Source organism: Thalassophryne amazonica, chromosome 5 (genome assembly GCF_902500255.1).
Source record: "Thalassophryne amazonica chromosome 5, fThaAma1.1, whole genome shotgun sequence".
Lineage (NCBI taxonomy): Eukaryota > Metazoa > Chordata > Actinopteri > Batrachoidiformes > Batrachoididae > Thalassophryne > Thalassophryne amazonica.
Genome location: NC_047107.1, coordinates 81,023,661 through 81,045,180, shown reverse-complemented (window position 1 = coordinate 81,045,180; position 21,520 = coordinate 81,023,661). Strand labels below are relative to the sequence as shown.

At 41.3% G+C, this 21,520-nt stretch overlaps 1 protein-coding gene across 4 annotated transcripts in view; it reads left to right on the top strand.

The window, feature by feature from the left end:
- msh3 (mutS homolog 3 (E. coli)) overlaps positions 1-21,520 on the top strand; it is a 149,953-nt gene that overhangs the window by 97,566 nt on the left and 30,867 nt on the right. For all 4 annotated transcript variants that reach the window (XM_034170665.1, XM_034170663.1, XM_034170664.1 and 1 more), the window contains exon 21: positions 16,713-16,899. In XM_034170665.1, the coding sequence (XP_034026556.1) occupies positions 16,713-16,899 (187 nt within the window). The remainder of the gene's footprint in view (positions 1-16,712; positions 16,900-21,520) is intronic.

The window sequence follows — 21,520 nt, the reverse complement described above, 5'->3', positions numbered from 1 at the left end:
TTGCAAAAACAATGTCGGACTCTGTTGTTTTCTCTGGGCCCCTCCCCAATCAGACCGGGAGTGACATGTTTAGCCGCATGTTCTCCTTGAATTGCTGGCTGTCTGAGTGGTGTCCAAAAAATGAGGTGGGCTTCATTGATAATTGGCAAAGCTTCTGGGGAAAACCTGGTCTTGTTAGGAGAGACGGCATCCATCCCACTTTAGATGGAGCAGCTCTCATTTCTAGAAATCTGGCCAATTTTCTGGGATCCTCCAAACTGTGACTGTCCAGCGTTGGGACCAGGAAGCAGAGTTGTAGTCTTACACACCTCTCTGCAGCTTCTCTCCCCCTGCCATCCCCTCATTACCCCATCCCCGTAGAGACGGTGCCTGCTCCCAGACTACCAATAACCAGCAAAAATCTATTTAAGCATAAAAATTCAAAAAGAAAAAACAACATAGCACCTTCAATTGCACCACAGACTAAAACAGTTAAATGTGGTCTATTAAACATTAGGTCTCTCTCTTCTAAGTCCCTGTTGGTAAATGATATAATAATTGATCAACGTATTGATTTATTCTGCCTAACAGAAACCTGGTTACAGCAGGATGAATATGTTAGTTTAAATGAGTCAACACCCCCGAGTCACACTAACTGTCAGAATGCTCGTAGCACGGGCCGTGGCGGAGGATTAGCAGCAATCTTCCATTTCAGCTTATTAATTAATCAAAAACCTAGACAGAGCTTTAATTCATTTGAAAGGTTCTCTCTTAGTCTTGTCCATCCAAATTGGAAGTCCCAAAAAACAGTTTTATTTGTTATTATCTATCGTCCACCTGGTCGTTACTGTGAGTTTCTCTGTGAATTTTCAGACCTTTTGTCTGACTTAGTGCTTAGCTCAGATAAGATAATTATAGTGGGCGATTTTAACATCCACACAGATGCTGAGAATGACAGCCTCAACACTGCATTTAATCTATTATTAGACTCTATTGGCTTTGCTCAAAAAGTAAATGAGTCCACCCACCACTTTAATCATATCTTAGATCTTGTTCTGACTTATGGTATGGAAATAGAAGACTTAACAGTATTCCCTGAAAACTCCCTTCTGTCTGATCATTTCTTAATAACATTTACATTTACTCTGATGGACTACCCAGCAGTGGGGAATAAGTTTCATTACACTAGAAGTCTTTCAGAAAGCGCTGTAACTAGGTTTAAGGATATGATTCCTTCGTTATGTTCTCTAATGTCATATACCAACACAGAGCAGAGTAGCTACCTAAACTCTGTAAGGGAGTTAGAGTATCTCGTCAATAGTTTTACATCCTCTTTGAAGACAACTTTGGATGCTGTAGCTCCTCTGAAAAAGAGAGCTTTAAATCAGAAGTGTCTGACTCCGTGGTATAACTCACAAACTCGTAGCTTAAAGCAGATAACCCGTAAGTTGGAGAGGAAATGGCGTCTCACTAATTTAGAAGATCTTCACTTAGCCTGGAAAAAGAGTTTGTTGCTCTATAAAAAAGCCCTCCGTAAAGCTAGGACATCTTTCTACTCATCACTAATTGAAGAAAATAAGAATAACCTCAGGTTTCTTTTCAGCACTGTAGCTAGGCTGACAAAGAGTCAGAGCTCTATTGAGCTGAGTATTCCATTAACTTTAACTAGTAATGACTTCATGACTTTCTTTGCTAACAAAATTTTGACTATTAGAGAAAAAATTACTCATAACCATCCCAAAGATGTATCGTTATCTTTGGCTGCTTTCAGTGATGCCGGTATTTGGTTAGACTCTTTCTCTCCGGTTGTTCTGTCTGAGTTATTTTCATTGGTTGCTTCGTCCAAACCATCGGCATGTTTATTGGACCCCACTCCTGCCAGGCTGCTCAAGGAAGTCCTACCATTATTTAATGCTTCAATCTTAAATATGATCAATCTATCTTTGTTAGTTGGTTATGTACCACAGGCCTTTAAGGTGGCAGTAATTAAACCATTACTTAAAAAGCCATCACTTGACCCAGCTATCTTAGCTAATTATAGGCCAATTTCCAACCTTCCTTTTCTCTCAAAGATTCTTGAGAGGGTAGTTGTAAAACAGTTAACTGATCACCTGCAGAGGAATGGTCTATTTGAAGAGTTTCAGTCAGGTTTTAGAATTCATCATAGTACAGAAACAGCATTAGTGAAGGTTACAAATGATCTTCTTATGGCTTCGGACAGTGGACTTATCTCTGTGCTTGTTCTGTTGGACCTCAGTGCTGCTTTTGATACTGTTGACCATAAAATTTTATTACAGAGATTAGAGCATGTCATAGGTATTAAAGGCACTGCGCTGCGGTGGTTTGAATCATATTTGTCTAATAGATTACAGTTTGTTCATGTAAATGGGGAATCTTCTTCACAGACTAAAGTTAATTATGGAGTTCCACAAGGTTCTGTGCTAGGACCAATTTTATTCACTTTATACATGCTTCCCTTAGGCAGTATTATTAGACGGTATTGCTTAAATTTTCATTGTTACGCAGATGATACCCAGCTTTATCTATCCATGAAGCCAGAGGATACACACCAATTAGCTAAACTGCAGGATTGTCTTACAGACATAAAGACATGGATGACCTCTAATTTCCTGCTTTTAAACTCAGATAAAACTGAAGTTATTGTACTTGGCCCCACAAATCTTAGAAGCATGGTGTCTAACCAGATCGTTACTCTGGATGGCATTTCCCTGATCTCTAGTAATACTGTGAGAAATCTTGGAGTCATTTTTGATCAGGATATGTCATTCAAAGCGCATATCAAACAAATATGTAGGACTGCCTTTTTGCATTTACGCAATATCTCTAAAATCAGAAAGGTCTTGTCTCAGAGTGATGCTGAAAAACTAATTCATGCATTTATTTCCTCTAGGCTGGACTATTGTAATTCATTATTATCAGGTTGTCCTAAAAGTTCCCTAAAAAGCCTTCAGTTGGTTCAGAATGCTGCAGCTAGAGTATTGACGGGGACTAGCAGGAGAGAGCATATCTCACCCGTGTTGGCCTCTCTTCATTGGCTTCCTGTTAATTCTAGAATAGAATTTAAAATTCTTCTTCTTACTTATAAGGTTTTGAATAATCAGGTCCCATCTTATCTTAGGGACCTCGTAGTACCATATTACCCCATTAGAGCGCTTCGTTCTCAGACTGCGGGCTTACTTGTAGTTCCTAGGGTTTGTAAGAGTAGAATGGGAGGCAGAGCCTTCAGCTTTCAGGCTCCTCTCCTGTGGAACCAGCTCCCAATTCAGATCAGGGAGACAGATACCCTCTCTACTTTTAAGATTAGGCTTAAAACTTTCCTTTTCGCTAAGGCTTATAGTTAGGGCTGGATCGGGTGACCCTGGACCATCCCTTGGTTATGCTGCTTTAGACGTAGATTGTGGGGGGGGTTCCCATGATGCACTGTTTCTTTCTCTTTTTGCTCCATATGCATCACTCTGCATTTAATCATTAGTGATCGATCTCTGCCCCCCTTCACGGCATGTCTTTTTCCTGGTTTTTTCCCTCAGCCCCAACCAGTCTCAGCAGAAGACTGCCCCTCCCTGAGCCTGGTTCTGCTGGAGGTTTCTTCCTGTTAAAAGGGAGTTTTTCCTTCCCACTGTTGCCAAGTGCTTGCTCATAGGGGGTCGTTTTGACCGTTGGGGTTTTTCATAATTATTGTATGGCCTTGCCTTACAATATGGAGCGCCTTGGGGCAACTGTTTGTTGTGATTTGGCGCTATATAAGAAAAAAGTTGATTGATTGATTGATAAGTAAACACTGCTTATACAGTTCTCTTGGTTAGTTCAGGCTACCATTTAAATTGTAAGTCAAAAGTGTCAGCATTCCAGAAAATTGAATTTTAAACTCATTTCCACAGAGGACACCAGCACTTAAAAATCACCCACATCCATTTGTTCACCCCCCTCTGTTGCATTTGTTGTTCTACCCAACACTGAGTAGAAGATGGCACAGAAAATTTGTCTCACCATCAATCAGTTGCCACTGCTGTGTCTAACACCAGAGAGTCTCGGTGGGAATCGCTTCATTTTGAGATGTTAGTGGTTTATGAGAGAAAGAGAGGTTGTGAATTTCATTCGCGTGGATGATTAAAATGATCTGTGGAATGGGGGTAATGAGTTGGTGCGTAGGTGTCTGATGGGATATCCTGTCTGAACTGATCTAGATGATTGATCATCAATGAGGGTAAAATTGAATCATCAGGGGATCAGATTTTGTCTGCAGTATTCTGCCTTATAGTGTTTTGGTCTCATATTTCTGCTATGTAGTGCTTTATTTGTAATTGTGCGTGTGTGTGTGTGTGTGTGTATGACTTTTATGCGATTTGTCATTTTGTCATGTTTTTGTTTTCTAGAAGCTGATCTATGCACGTCTTTATTTGTGTACATATTCATTGCTGTTGTATGTTTTCTTGTCAGTATTTAGTCCTGAAGGTTATAGAGCACATTCTTACACCCCTTCATGGTTGTTATGGAAACAGCAAAAGGAAGCAGAATTTAAAACAGTTTTGAAAAGGACCTTCAAATTGGTCATGGAGTTGTAGCAGTGATTGTCATGTTTTACAAGTGCTTCACAAACTCCCCTCTTCTCCAAAAAATTAAAAAGTGAGAATTTTTACCAATGGCACACTGAAGCTGAGGTTATGTGCTCACTAATGTTTTTTTATTGTTTTATTTGGGATGGTAAAACTCAAAAAATAGTTTTTGGGTTATAATTATATTTATTTCAGAGATGGCTTTTGGATATAGGAAGGGTAGAGCAAATTTGGTGCCAATCACGATCCTTTAATACTATTTTCCATCAGTTTCTGTAATGGTTTATTTTCCTTTTATTGCCTTCATGTTCATGCCTTATGATGTCACAGTCAGATACCAGATGGGGATAAAATTCTGTATTCTGGCTGTCCTCTTCTGTTAATTGGCAGGAGCAATTATTCTTGGCAATTTGTGTCCTGGAAGAGTTATGCAATTTCTGAGTGGATTTATTATTATTGTTTATAATTGGCAGGAGTCAGTCTATTATGTTTAATCACGAATGTTGTCATGATGTCATGTTTCTGTGTAGCAGCATTACTGAATTCAGTATTTACTTTTTTTTTTTTTTATTTTGCGGTTACAGTGGCATGCAAATATTTGAAACCTTTAGGCTGGTCATTTTTTCTATGATGCCACATTCTTAAAAACAATTCACATTTCTCTACATTAAAATTTCTATAATTATGCCCTTTAAACTTATGATGAAAACTTGGAAAGGATTTGTTTTAATATTATTTTTAAAGAAAGAAACAAGACATTTCAGCTGACGTTTGCCAGAAGACACACGGGAGGCTCGCTCCTAGAGTTTGTTTTCTTGTGACAAAGTATTTTTCTTTTCTGCCCTACCATGAAACTGTATAACGAATCATGCTACAGACACAAGTTGTACTGTGAACAAGTTTTCCCATAACAGTCAGAGAAGTCTATACTTTTCAGAGTTGTTATGTCTGTCTTGATGGCTTCCCTCACATTATCTTTCTTGCAGGGTTACTCATTTTTGAGAAAAAAATATGGACTCACTCAATTCTGAGGAATAAATTATGGAATCACCCTGTAAATTTTCATCCCCAAAACTAACACCTGCATCAAATCAGATCTGCTCGTTAGTCTGCATCTAAAAAGGAGTGATCACACCTTGGAGAGCTGTTGCACCAAGTGGACTGACATGAATCATGGCTCCAACACGAGAGATGTCAGTTGAAACAAAGGAGAGGATGATCAAACTCTTAAAAGAGGGTAAATCATCACGCAATGTTGCAAAAGATGTTGGTTGTTTACAGTCAGCTGTGTCTAAACTCTGGACCAAATACAAACAACATGGGAAGGTTGTTAAAGGCAAACATACTGGTAGACCAAGGAAGACATCAAAGCGTCAAGACAGAAAACTTAAAGCAATATGTCTCAAAAATCGAAAATGCACAACAAAACAAATGAGGAACGAATGGGAGGAAACTGGAGTCAACATCTGTGACCAAACTGTAAGAAACCGCCTAAAGGAAATGCGATTTACATACAGAAAAGCTAAACGAAACACCTAAACAGAAAAAAACAAGGTTACAATGGGCTAAGGAAAAGCAATCGTGGACTGTGGATGACTGGATGAAAGTCATATTCAGTGATGAATCTCGAATCTGCATTGGGCAAGGTGATGATGCTGGAACTTTTGTTTGGTGCCGTTCCAGTGAGATTATAAAGATGACTGCCTGAAGAGAACATGTAAATTTCCACAGTCATTGATGATATGGGGCTGCATGTCAGGTAAAGGCACTGGGGAGATGGCTGTCATTACATCATCAATAAATGCACAAGTTTACGTTGATATTTTGGACACTTTTCTTATCTCATCAATTGAAAGGATGTTTGGGGATGATGAAATCATTTTTCAAGATGATAATGCATCTTGCCATAGAGCAAAAACTGTGAAAACATTCCTTGCAAAAAGACACATAGGGTCAATGTCATGGCCTGCAAATAGTCCAGATCTTAATCCAATTGAAAATCTTTGGTGGAAGTTGAAGAAAATGGTCCATGACAAGGCTCCAACCTGCAAAGCTGATCTGGCAACAGCAATCAGAGAAAGTTGGAGCCAGATTGATGCAGAGTACTGTTTGTCACTCATTAAGTCCATGCCTCAGAGACTGCAAGCTGTTATAAAAGCCACAGGTGGTGCAACAAAATACTAGTGATGTGTTGGAGCGTTCTTTTGTTTTTCATGATTCCATAATTTTTTCCTCAGAATTGAGTGATTCCATATTTTTTTCCCTCTGCTTGGTCTAAAAAAGTAACCGTTACTGACTGCCACAATTTTTTTCCTGATTTCTTATAGTGTTTCTTAAAGCCAGAAAGTTGCCATTCTAAATCACTTTAGTTTTGTGTCATGTCTGTGATCTGCTTTTTTTCTACAAAATTAAACAACTGAATGAACATTCTCCAAGGCCGGTGATTCCATAATTTTTGCCAGGGGTTGTATACCGAGGATGCTGAAAGACCAAAGTGGGAACAGTGCATATCAGAGCGCACGGTTTGTTTTCTGCAAGCCTGTTTTGAGTGTTAGTTTGAATGGTGGAGGAGGAGGAACTAACTCTGTTGGACGTCACAATTCCTTTTTGTTCAACGTTTTATCAGAGCCTGTCTGGCATCAGTTTTCCTGAGAGTCCAAGGCATTAACGCACTAACAGCGCAAATTGGCCAAAGAAATGCAGCAGCATGTCTGCCACACCCCTCTGATATCCAGCATGTGGCATATCCATGGCAACTCAAGTGCAAGAACCTCTTGTTAGCAGTTTATTGATACGTACTATGATGTAGGTCAGTGTGGACAGGAAAAGGCAGATGCAGAGGTAAAACACACAGCTCAGCTACATGGGGTGTGCAGCCAGTACATTGAGTGCCGTGCCCAAGCCCGGATAAATGAGGAGGGTTGCGTCAAGAAGGGCATCTGGCGTAAAAACAGAAAAGCCAACCCAAATATGTAGAACACAAATCAGTTTTCCATACCAATCAGCCGAGGCCTGGTGTCGTCGACCAAACGGTCCCCCCTAAAAATTGGTCCGCCCTGCTTTCACTGTGCATGCGTCATTTCTGTGTCAGCCGTGGTTCGCCGATTATCACCTCATTTCTGTTTAAAACTGCACGCCAGTCATCATCTAGCTCACAGACAAATATCTGAAGCTTTTGTACAACAATCATTTCCACATAGATTCAGCATTATTTCATCATAAACGACGGAAGAAGCGATCAGAGCGCCGCTGCTACAAGAGTTGCTAGTTGATGTGTTCACTGCGCGTCGGTCATTTCAAAGCGTCAGAGTATCACCTCGTTTCTGCTTAAAACAGCCTCATTTCTGCCTTAAACTGACTTTAGAATGTTTTAAGAGGTTTTTCCTTGTCATCTGATGGGTAATAATCCCATTAATCCATTTGATCGCTTTCGGTGAAGAGACTGTCTCACAGGAGCTGCTGAGATCCGAAATGGCACATGTGCAGTGGAGGCAGGGCGGATCGTTCGGTCTGCGACACAGGGTTAACAATGACTACCACCAGTGCTTTTGCCCAACAGGGTGCCTGCGGAAACTGGGCTACTGATGGGCGCGGAAGAAGAAGAGGAGGAAAATATGTCCACAGACAGCGGGAGAAGAGGAAAACTAGACGTGAGAGTTGGGATTTTGAATGTTGGCAGTATGACTGATGAAGGGAGAGAACTGACTGATATGATGGAAAGGAGAAAAGGTAGACATATTGTGCAAGAGACCAAGTGGAAGGGAAGTAAGAGCAGGAGCATAGGCAGTGGGTTTAAGTAGTTGTATCATGGTGAGGTTAAGAAGAGAAATGGTGTTGAGGTCATCTTAAAGGAAGAGTATGTTAAGAGTGTGTTGGAGGTTAAGAGTGTCTGACAGGGTGATGAGTATGAAGTTGGAAATTGAAGGGGTGATAATACAATAACATGCTTTTGGAGGGCGGTATGCATTTTCAGAGGCCCGACGTCCATGCCCAGGTGCCCAAAATGACCGATATTTGTCCAAGTTAGACGAAGGCAAATATCTGTCATTGCGGGCGACTGGGCATGGATGGAAGGACTCTGAAAATGCATACCGCACGACAACTGCATGATATTTGCATTATTAGCACTTACTGAGATACACAACACGTGGAATCACATTAACAATATTTAATGTCATTTCGTAATGCACGACACCCAGCAAATGCGTACATAAAAAGTTGGCTCACTTTAACTTTTGCCGTGTTGGCTGGTACGGCGCTGCTCTCCAAATTTGGCAGGGCATCCTAATCAAGCTGGCTGCTTTGACTGCTGTTCATTGTCGTACTATTCATGATAAAATCATCCGGAATATCCATATTGGGACCAACACACACTTCTCGCCTTTCCATGTTATCGTCTGCGGACAGTTCTTGGGTTGCGCATGCTATAACGTCATCACGTTATGCACAGAGGGCGGGTATTGGGATACCTGCCCACTACTCAATACTGCGGGCAGGTATGGACAGGTAGCATAAATGTAAATCTATGCTACCGGCCCAGCAACGCCTCAGTAAGTGATAATAATGATGAATATCAGCTGTGTATGTATGCCCCACAGGTAGGTTGCGAGATGAAGGCAAAAGAAGATTTCTGAAGTGAGTTAGATGAGGTGGTGGAGAGTGTGCCTAAGCATGAAAGAGTGGTGATAGGAGCGGACTTCAGTGGGCATGTTGGCAAAAGGAAAAGAGGCGATGAGGAAGTGATGGGTAGATATGGTATCAAGGACAGAAATGTGGAAAGGCAGATGATAGTTGATTTTGCACAAAGGATGGAAATGGCTGTGGTGAATAAAAGTTGCTGTTCTTTTTCCTGGAAGACCCCCACACACTTTTCTGTTAAATACAACAGACAGGCTCTTGTGAAACGGAACAGTCATATATATTATAGCTACACAGTTGTGCCAAATTTAAGGAAAAGTAAAAAAAAAAAAAAAAAAAATGCAATATTCACCACCACCAACCACTACAAAGTAGGGCTGGGTATTAATTCCAATTCTTAAGATTCAGAATTGATTATTTCCATCCGATCCGATCCCATATTGATTTGTGTTTTTGAAAAACTTTTTTCTTTTTTTTAGCTGTTACCTGATTGTCTAGTTATGCATCATATTAATACTACTTCACAAAATTTGGCTCTCAAAATTCAGGCAATAGTGTTTCAGAGAGTTATAAACTAAAACATTTTCAGGGGGAAAATAGCCCCGGTCTCCCCTACAAAACCCACGCCTGCAGCGCGCTGCGCATCACGCTGCAGGGGCAGTGGGGGGAAAGTTCTCCTAAGTTCTCCTGCTGTAGGAGAATTCCACAGAACTTTTCTCCTGTAACAGGAGAATGCGGCTATGGGAAACGTTCTCCGACACACCAGAGAACCTTCATGCGCTGTCCCATGGAAATGGCACATTATGAGGACGGAAAAAAACCCAATGTGTGAATTAAATGGCAGACGATTCTTTTTTTTTTACCTGCAACAACAGTCACGGTAGTCACGATTGACATCTTTAAATGGCTTTGACAGAGGTTGATGAATAAATTCTAAATCAGAACCAGCATGTCCACAATCAGTGTAGAGATATGATTATTTTTCCATTTGAAACAGCCACGCCGGCCAGTTTTATCAGTGCTGAACTTTTCCCCTTAACTCTGATCATGCGCTGGGCTCCAGCAGGAGCCGATCCGTGTGTGTGTGTGTGTGTGTGTGTGTGTGTGTGTGTGTGTGTGTGTGTGTGTGTGTGTGTGTGTGTGTGTGTGTGTGTGTGTGTGTGTGTGTGTGTGTGTGTGTGTGTGTGTGTGTGTGTGTGTGTGTGTGCTCGTTTGGAGTCCCAGGCACAAATGGTTTTCACCCTCCACAGTCTCCTGTTCCTCAGTGGGGGCGCAAATTCAACCTGTCATTTTATATATTATTTGTCTTTTAAACTTGTTTTATGTCAAATACGACACTTGTTGCAACAGGAATGGAAGGCACTGCGCTCCGGCTGTAAAGGACTGTATCTCTTCCCGTTGTACAGCTGTGCTCTGGCTTACTTTCACCACACTCATTGCCTAATCAAATTTCTTCTACTTTTATATTGTAGTAACAAGTAACGAAGGTGTTTAAGGGAAATGTATCAGAGTAAAAGTATACGAGGGCTGTCAATAAAGTAACGGTCCTTTTTATTTTTTTCAAAAACTATATGGATTTCATTCATATGTTTTTACGTCAGACATGCTTGAACCCTCGTGCGCATGCGTGAGTTTTTCCACGCCTGTCGGTGACGTCATTCGCCTGTGAGCACTCCTTGTGGGAGGAGTCATCCAGCCCCTCGTCGGAATTCCTTTGTCTGAGAAGTTGCTGAGAGACTGGCGCGTTGTTTGATCAAAATTTTTTCTAAACCTGTGAGACACATCGAAGTGGACACGGTTCGAAAAATTAAGCTGGTTTTCAGTGAAAATTTTAATGGCTGATGAGAGATTTTGAGGCGATTCTGTCGCTTTAAGGACTTTTCACGGTGCGAGACGTCGCGCAGCGCTCTCAGGCGGCGTCATCAGCCTGTTCAAGCTGAAAACCTCCACATTTCAGGCTCTATTGAACCAGGACGTCGTGAGAGAACAGAGAAGTTTCAGAAGAAGTCGGTTTCAGCATTTTATCCGGATAGTCCACTGTTAAAAGAGATTTTTTTAATGAAAGACGTGCGGACGGATCCGCGCGTCGGGACGCAGCCGACGCGGTGCGGCGGCACAGGAAAAACACCTCCGTGTTGATAACCATTTGTAAAATCCAGGCGGCTTTTGATGGCTTTCAGTGGAGTGAGTATATGAGAAATTGTTTAACAGGCAGGACATGTTCCAACTTGTCCTTAAGGCTTTCAACAGAGGTGTTTTTCCTGTGGCGGAGTGTCGCGGCGGCTGCGTCCCGACGCGCGGACCCGTCCGCACGTCTTTCATTAAAAAAATCTCCTTTAACAGTGGAATATCCGGATAAAATGCTGAAACCGACTTCCTCTGAAACTTCTCTGTTCTCTCACGACGTCCTGGATCAATAGAGCCTGAAATGTGGAGGTTTTCAGCTTGAACAGGCTGATGACGCCGCCTGAGAGCGCTGCGCGACGTCTCGCACCGTGAAAAGTCCTTAAAGCGACAGTCTCACCTCAAAATCTCTCATCAGCCGTTAAAATTTTCACTGAAAACCAGCTTAATTTTTCGAACCGTGTCCACTTCGATGTGTCTCACAGGTTTAGAAAAAATTTTGATCAAACAACGCGCCAGTCTCTCAGCAACTTCTCAGACAAAGGAATTCCGACGAGGGGCTGGACGACTCCTCCCACAAGGAGTGGTCACAGGCGAATGACGTCACCGACAGGCGTGGAAAAACTCACGCATGCGCACGAGGGTTCAAGCATGTCTGACGTAAAAACATATGAATGAAATCCATATAGTTTTTGAAAAAAATAAAAAGGACCGTTACTTTATTGACAGCCCTCGTACATTTTATTTAGGAAATGTAGTGGAGCAAACGTGAGTCGCCAGAAATGTAAATAATGAAGTAAAGTACAGATACGTCAAAATTCTACTTAAGTACAGTAACAAAGTATTTCTACTTCGTTACATTAAAACACTGCAGACAGCATAGGATGGCAGTTTGTAGGATGATTTTAGAGATAAAGAAGAAGAAGAAATGAGAGCGCTCAACAAAAGATCAGATGGTGGAAGCTGAAGAAGGAAGACTGGTGAGACAGGTGAGAGAGGCACTGGATAGAGGGGAAGCAATTTTGGACAACTGGAAAAGTACTGCAGATGTGATGGAGACAGCTAGGAAGGTAGTGAATGTGACATCTGGACAGTGGAAGGAAGACAAGAAGACTTGGTGGTGGAACAAAGATGTCCAGGAAAGCATAAGGAGAGATTGGTGAAAAAGAATTGGGATAGTCTGAGAGTTGAAGATTGTAGACAGGAGTACAAGGAGTTGTAGCGTAAGGTGAAAAGAGAAGTGGTAAAGTCTAAGGAAAAGGCATATTGTGAGCTGTACAAGAAGTTGAATAATAAGGAAGGAGAAAAGGACTTGTACCGATTGGCCAGACAAAGGAACAAAGCTGGAAAGGATGTGCAGCAGGTTAGTGAGGTAAAAGAATAGAATAGAGCCTTATTTTCATTGTACATATATACAATAAATTTGTCCTTTGCATTTAACCCATTCTAATTATAGTTAGACACAATCCAACCACTAGGAGCAGTGGGCAGCCACAATCCAGCGTCCAGGGACCAACTCCAGATGTTTTGATTTAACCTTTATTTAACCAAGTAAGTTATTAAGAAAAAAAATTCTTATTTGCAATAATGACCTGGTGGAAATGTAGAGCTACTGCCTTGGTCAAGGGCAGAGAAAAAACATAAGCATGTTTTTGATTTTGGGAGGAAACCCGAGTGCCCGGAGGAAACCCTCGCAGACACAGGAAGAACATGCAAACTCCACACAAACAGGGTGGGAAGTGATCCCACAACCTTTTTGCTGTGAGGCACCAGTGCTAACCACTAAGTCACCTTGTCACCCAGATGGTAATGTGCAGATGGTGCATATGGTAATGTGCTGATAAGTGAGGTGAGTGTGCTGAGAAGGTGGAGGGAATATTTTGAGGAGCTGATGAATGAAGAAAATGACAGAGAGTAAAGGCTGGATGATGTGGAGAAAGTAAATCAGGAAGTGCAAGAGGTTAGTAAGGATGAAGTTAGGGCAGTTATGAAGAGGATGAAGAGTGGAAAGGCAGTTGGCCTGATGATATTCTAGTGGAGGGATGGAAATGTCAAGGACAGATGGCAGTGGAGTTTCTAGCCAGATTGTTTAATAAAATCTTAGAAAGTGAGAGGATGCCTGAGGAGTGGAGACAAAATTTGCTGGTTCCTATTTTTAAGAACAAGGGTGATGTGCAGAGCTGCAGCAACTACAGAGGCATGAAGTTAATCAGCCACAACATGAAATTGTGGGAAAGAGTAGTAGAAGCTAGGCTTAGAAAATAGGTGATCATCTGTGAGCAGCAATATGGTTTCATGCAAAGAAACCGCACTACAGATGCAATATTTGCTCTGAGAATACTGATGAACTACAGAGAAGGCCAGAAGGAGTTACATTGTGTGTTTGTGGATTGATGAAAATTGAGAGTTTTTACCCAAGGTGTTTGCAAGCATATGCTTCATCTATACCATAAGTGAACTTAGGTGTGTGGGTCTGTAACTCTGTATGTGTCCTTATCTGAAACGTAAACGGCACTCTTGGCATAGTGGCTCTGTGTGCGTAAACTGCCACCTCACTTGTGAGAAAAACCCGGGGAACACACCTCTTCGATGATCTGTTTGGCCAATTAATAAAAAAAAGCCATATTACCACAAATGTTTGTAATAAAATGCACACAAAAGAACCATTCGGTCATGCTAATGTTAGCTGTTACCAGCATGCTCTGAAATGTTAGTGCCTTTTATATAATGGTTGAGTGGATCATTGTCATTTGATTGGTGGCTTGTATGTCACGTGACATGGATTATTCATACGATTTACCATTGTGTTTCATTGACTGTGCAATAGTTCTTTTTTTGCGTGCAATTTTGGTGCTAAATATACTATTGCACTCCCTGACCACCACGGATGCTCACACTACTGGGGGCGGCGGCTGAGTTCATTTTCCTGGTGGATGACGATTTGAAGGAGCTAATTGACGCTACTAATTCTTTTAACACCCCCCCCCCCCCCCCCCCCCCAAAAAAAAAACAAAAAAATAAAACAAATCCACCATGCTATAAGCCACCTGGAAGCATAAAGAGCTGTTGGGATGAAATGCTGGACAAATTTTGGACGCAATTTTTTGCTGGCGTGAGGAAAGGAGACAGCAATCTGTACACGAAGTAAGTGGACGGCATCACGTACTATTAAGATCAATTTTGGACTCCTGTATAAAGTTCCAGTTGGACTGTTCAGCACCAGTGATGCACACCAAAATATAAGTCCCATTTCTGTTATGTTTTCTGTTATAAATTAATAAAATATCAAAAAAATACAGATCTATTTTCAGTGTTATATAAAACAAATAATGAATGTGTTTCCGTTCTTTCAATGGAACGAATATTTAATGAGGTGAAAGATGGAACATACAATTCAACTCAGCTTCGCCTCGTTGAACTGACGTTCCATCTTTCACCTCATGAAATATTCATACCATTGAACTCAAAAACATTTGTTATGTGTATACTAAAATCTGGCATAGTTTTCATGGTGTGAACAATTAAATCCATCCTGAATCAGTTCTTTAAGGCGCTTGCCTTAAAGCCTTTGTTGGATCATTAGCCACAGTTTGAAAATAAACTTAAACTTCTAAATAATAAAAATGAAACTTCTTTGTGTTTACCAGTGAATTGCAAACCAGCTTTAGAGCTGCATACCGCCACCTATTGTATCGGAGCATGTGGAATTATGACATTAATTATTCTGTCATTACTGTACAGAGCGTGAAGCAATAAAGTGAAAAATAATATTATTAAAATGTATCATAAATAAATAATATTAAGACTATTAGATTACAAGTTTGACAGTTTAAGCACAATGTTGCAGCACTTTTAAAAGCAGAACATGAACAAAGACAGAATCCATTTAAAATGGTTTGTGATGGTGATGAGGAGCTTCAATGGTTTTCCTTCAGATTAAAATGCCTTACTGCTGTTTGCAGTTCAGTATTATGTTGTTTCTGTATCTTTTATTGTGTGTAATTAGATTTGCTCACAGTAAACCTTTTACTTGTAGACTCTTTATCAGAAAGCCACCATAACCGATTCTCAGTTTTTCGGTTTTTGTTTTAAATCATACCACTATGTCCAACTGTGAAATAATCTCAATGGTCAGCAGGTGTCAAACAGCACTGAATCGGTAAACTACTGTATTAAGGTAGAGGTTGGTTAATGACTGCAGTCTTCACCTTTGTTTAATTTATGAATTTATGCTTCAGTATTGTCATTATTTTCTTGTTCGTTTGATGACCTCAATATGACACTGGGCATCATCCCAAGAAGTTGGGTTTTTGCTTAATTTGTTAAATTTGCATATTCACAGGGAACAAATTAAGCCTCGGTCCCACCGAATAATGAAGGCTGAAGAAGGAGCCACGCATGGGTGTGGAGTGATTATTCAAATAATGACCCACGTTTTCATCTAACACGTATCCACTACTAAGGTGCCTCTCTGTACCCCGCACGTGCCACGTAGAAGCCACGGCTGGCAGGTCATTAGAGCCTCGAATGGCTCGTATCAGCCATGTCTGAGCCACGTATGAGCCACGCAGTGCTGTGTAGTGTGATGTTATCAAGCTATAAAAACATTAAAAATAGTTACCTTAAGCTGTTCAAAATATATTCCACATGGAGCAGGAAAGAGAGGGGAAAAAAAGCATCCAGATGAAACAGTCCTCTGTGATTCCAGAAGTGATTAGAGGTGTTTTCAGCATCCAAGGTTTGGCAGAAAATGATTACATTATTTATATAGAGCTCAGCGCACAGAGCAGGTGGAATTGTGTGCGCAAGAGGAGAGCCGTTCCAAAAATAGTGTCTCAGGTCCTGCGTAACTGCCAGGCGCACGGATAATGGGCTTTTAGCAGACTCGTAATCACCACGCAAATGCCTCTAAGCCGTCGCAGTAACTCGAACACAAACTGCGCCACGCTGTTGTTGCTAAATTTTGAACATCTTGAAATTAGCGCCACGCTCAGAGAGGAGCCTCGTTAACTGAAGATAATGCCTCTAAGAGCCACTCTGAGCCACTATACTGCCACAATAGCTCACGAAAAAAAAAAAAAAAAACAGGGTGCGTGGCTCCTTCTTCACTCCTTCTTCACTCGGTGGGACCGAGGCTTTATAAAGATTGTTTTGAATGAAATTCACACTGAGTTATTAAAATTGAGTGCAAAATTAGAGAGACGTTAAAGGTCCTTCAAATTTTTTTGAATAAGCGCACTTGTTTTTGTGCTTGTATTGGTTTAGTTGTGACAAAAGCATCAAAAGCATTCAGCACTAGAGGCACAGAGGATCACAGCATTTTCAGTCTGCCTCTTTTCACTCGTCGTACATGTGAACTCTGGACTTTCTTGTTTTCTTTGTGTGATTGGCTGTCAGGATGGGGGCTTCAGACAACATCTACAAAGGTCGCAGTACCTTCATGGAAGAGCTGACCGAAGCTTCAGAGATCATTTCCCATGCGACCGAGAACTCTTTGGTTATCCTTGATGAGCTTGGGCGAGGAACTAGCACACATGATGGAATAGCCATTGCCTTTGCCACCCTGGAACACTTCATCAGACAGGTAAGTACATTTACATGTGTCCATAGTAGTGATGCTACAATAGTAAGACAGACTGAATTTTTAAAAATAAAACAGAATCTCCTAAGAGGAAACAGCTTGGATTATGCAGCATTCTGTGGCTGCAGATACTATCAACCACATACATATTGCGGGATATTGTCTAGCCCGATTAGCCATCAACTAATTTTATCCTCGAGTAAAGTGTGTATTTGTGTGTCAGTTTCTGTACACTTGGATCAGGTGACCCTAAACCATCCCTTAGTTATGCTGCTATAGACTTAGACTGCTGGGGGGTTCCCATAATGCACTGAGTGTTTCTTTCTCTTTTTGCTCTGTATGCACCAATCTGCATTTAATCATTAGTGATTGATCTCTGCTCCCCTCCACAGCATGTCTTTTTCCTGGTTCTCTCCCTCAGCCCCAACCAGTCCCAGCAGAAGACTGCCCCTCCCTGAGCCTGGTTCTGCTGGAGGTTTCTTCCTGTTAAAAGGGAGTTTTTCCTTCCCACTGTCGCCAAGTGCTTGCTCACAGGGGGTCGTTTTGACCATTGGTGTTTTTACGTAATTATTGTATGGCCTTGCCTTATAATATAAAGCGCCTTGGGGCAACTGTTTGTTGTGATTTGGCGCTATATAAATAAAACTGATTGATTGATTGACTTGCTAGAGAGTATTTGCACAGATTTCCTGTACCTTCACTTTGTGTTACTAATGATCAGTTGAGGTGTGCTTGTGTTGGTCTGATAGTATTGTCCCTTCATTGTTCCAGTGTAGCAGTATTGCTTGTCTGTGTCTCCACACTCATCGATACACTGACAACAGGTGCGTAGTGTTGGAATTTGGCTCGTCATAGGTGACGTATTTGTGGGTGGAGGAGCTCGTACAAGTTCATCGCTCAAAACAATCTCTTTTGAATGCCATAGTTCCCCGTGCTCACAAAATTCTGCTACTGTCCAATAAATAAATAAATAAAAAATCAGTTTTGAATTTCAGGCTTGTGTTGTCACATTTTATTCCAAAATATATCATTTCATGGAGCAAGCAACTCTGTAGGGTAAGATTTGGACTACCAGTATGTAGACGTGGGTTCGATACCCTGTCAAGCTACCAATCAGTGAGACAATTAATCTGCATTGTCTCAGTCCACATGGGAATGTGCAAACAGAACAACATAAAACTATAATGTAGCACTAAAATCTTACACAAATCTGGTCTACCTTCACTGTCTGTCTGCCTTATAACAACAGTTCGGTGATCCATCATGGCACCTTGCAGCTCCACTATGAATCGTGGTATCATGTGAAATCTCTCTTTGAGTAGGATTTCCCCTCTTCCCCTTATTGTATCTTTATTTTATACAGTCTTACTTACGGGATTTAGTGTATGAAGCTCCTGGATTTTAGGCAGAATTACTTTATTCTTAAATATTACAAATACAGTAGTAAGCCAGTAATAATAATAATAATAATAATAATAATATTCATTATCTTATTTTTTCAAAGCATTAGAATCTGTTTATTATTATTATTATTATTATTATGAGTAGTAGTAGTAGTAGTAGTGATGTAAGACCTTTTGGCTGCTCCCTTGTTTACACTTGGGGTTGCCATAGCAAATCCGAGGTGGAATCCACATGTTGAATTGGCACAGGTTTTATGCTGGATGCCCTTCCTTACGCAACTCCACATTACATGGAGAAATGTGACAGGATGGGGTTTGAACTGGGAACTTTCCACACTGAAACCAAGTGCACTAACCACTTGGCCACCGCCCCCTTATTAATATGTGCAAAAATGTCTTTTAATGTCTTCAAAATGGCTACAAAAGTGGACTTTTAAGGGGTTTTGGTGGGGGGCCATTCCCACCCTTTGCCCCTGTGGTTTCACTCCTACACCAGGGGCCTGCAGAGTGTGTACAGCTGCAGAGAGAGTTCTCTGTCTGTTCTAATCGACCCTGTGCTCTTGAACAGTGACACAGGTAAACTTAAATCCACTTATTGTGTTTTTAAAGTGAAGCAGTGTGTTCATGTTTTAAACAAAAACACACACCGCGCTGTGCCAACCCTAGCCCTAACCCTTGGAGAGAAAGGACACAACTTTTTTTTTCTTTAAGTGAATCAACTGACTAATCAAAAAACACCTTTATTGGACAGGTTCTTTTTGGATTTCATATACTCATATATTAATCCAAAGGATGAACAGGAGATTTATGAGGGGGGTGGTGACATAATGGTTTACACGTTGGACTGGGATGCTGGCAATTTCCAGTCGCAGCCAAGCTCCTACCTGGAACATTGAACAGGTGTGCTGGGGAGGAGGAGAGACACGTGCTGTGGGCCCTTGTGGAACTAAGCTGCTAATAAGAGCTTTCCTTCCCACATTAAATAAGGACCTCGTCTTTAATGTGACTTTTGTGGAAAAGCTTCACACACGCAAAGCTGATTTCACAGGCTACGGTCACAACGTGTGCGCTATCGTGAAAGCTCCGAATCTCGCAATGACACAAAAACAAAAATGATTTGACCACATCAGAAAGAAAAATTGGACTTGTTCCATTCGGGCAAGGTTATAAAGAATCTGCACTTTTTTTTTTTTTTACATGTAATCGTTATTTTTTGTAGGGCTTGCAGCATTGCCCCTCAGCAGGTGGCACCCTAGGCAACTGCCTGTGTGGCCTATACCAAGAGCCGGTGTCGCAGACCGTACGGCCCCCCCTAAAAATCGGTCCACACTGCCTTCACTGCGCATGTGTCATCAGCCAAGGTTCACGGATTATCACCTTTTTTCTGCTTCAAACTGCACTCCAGTCATCATCTATCTCAGCGACAGATATCTGAAGCTTTTGTACAACAATCATTTCCACATAAATTCAACATTATTTCATAATGAAAGACGGAGGAAGCAATCAGAGCGCTGCAGTTACACGAGCTGCTAGTTGATGCATTCACTGTGCCTCCGTTATTTCAAAGCATCACGGAATATCGCCTCGTTTCTGCTTAAAACTGACTTGAGAATGATTTAAGAGGTTTTACCTTGGCATCTGATGGTTAATAATCCCATTAATCCATTTGATTGCTTTGGGTGAAGAAAGTCCATCTCAGACGTGCTGCTGTGGTCCGAAATGCATGCGCAGTGGAGGCAGGGTGGACCAATGTTTAGGGGGGACTGTTTGGTCTGCGACACCAGCTTTGGCTGTAACATAAAAAAAAATGTGGAAAAAGTGCACTGCTGTCAATACTTTCTGAATGCACTGTACATATAGAGTGTAGTAATTACGAGTTGACCAGTGGCTCAAAAGACAACCAAGAGGTGAAGAGCAGAGTCTCAATAATGTGGACTACAATTTGTTTTTTTGGGGGGTTTTTTGTGGCCATATGATAATCCCCAACCTATAGGCACACACCGGATCTCAAACAGCTCCTATGTAGACCTTATTTGTCCCAGTCCTGGCTAGAACTTGGATGGGTCCTTCAGACGTGCCATCTAGCAGCACAGACTCCCAACATGTACCTGTGCTCCGCGAAGCTCCCCTGCTTTTGCCTGAAGTGCAGTAGAGGAACCTTCTGGTCTAGGTGGACCTTGTCACTTTGACTTTCCATGATGGGCGGTGAAGCTGGCTTGCCAGGGACATAACTTGTGATGGACTTCATGCTACGGTATCCAGGACCTGTACAGGACTTACTACTTCTTTTCTTCTTTATATCAGTGTCAATAAGTCAGAAAACAAATATCCTTTCTGATTCAATCTTGTAAAGCAAAACTGGAAACGTAAAGAATATGTATAATTTTCATACACAATGAAAAAAAAACTAGTACACATGTACCGTAACATTACTAACATATGGTGACTTGAGAGTGCACATGAATGTGTGTGCTCTGTGGGAAAACACACCTCTGGTTTCTCTGGCGGACTCAGACTCCATGTACAGTATTACATGTTGTGCACCTCAGTACACAGTGACAGATGACTAGTGATACTTTTGTAGAGTTTTATTTTTACTGCATACCATACCTGTTGCATCATTTGTTCCCTTCAGGATAATCACTACTGACAAGCTCTTGACTGCATCCAATCTATGAACTCTGGTATTTTAGTGTTTATTTCCTCTTTTTTTTCTTCCAATACCTAAGTCAGTAAGCTCACATTGCCACGAACATTCCTTGTTCAAATATAGAAAAGTAAACATTAATTTTCCAGTTCCTTCCAGTTTCATGTTTTGCCAGTTCTGCATGAATCTTTGGACACGATCTTGGGAGTTATATAATGTGTGCTGGAAAACGTAAAATGAAAATGTTTAAGGTGCTGCTAATGCAGCATGGAGGTGTTGTTGGCAGGAGGACGGAGCGCTCTAACTGCCTGTTGTGTAACACCATTGATTTGTTCGAAAGCTCTGCTATTCAAGGAAATGCAAACCAGAGAGCAAGAAAGGTTTCAGTGAGAGAACTCGTCAGCACAGGCAGACCTGCAGTATGGTCCGTGCACGCTCCTCATCCTCCTCATTCTTATCTTTTCTAGACTTGACTGCAAAACTATCCGCCTACTCATTGTTTGACTCAGTTGTTATAGTAACATGTTTTGCTGTGTGCAGCACTTGGCTGACAGATAGATAGAAAATGAGATGT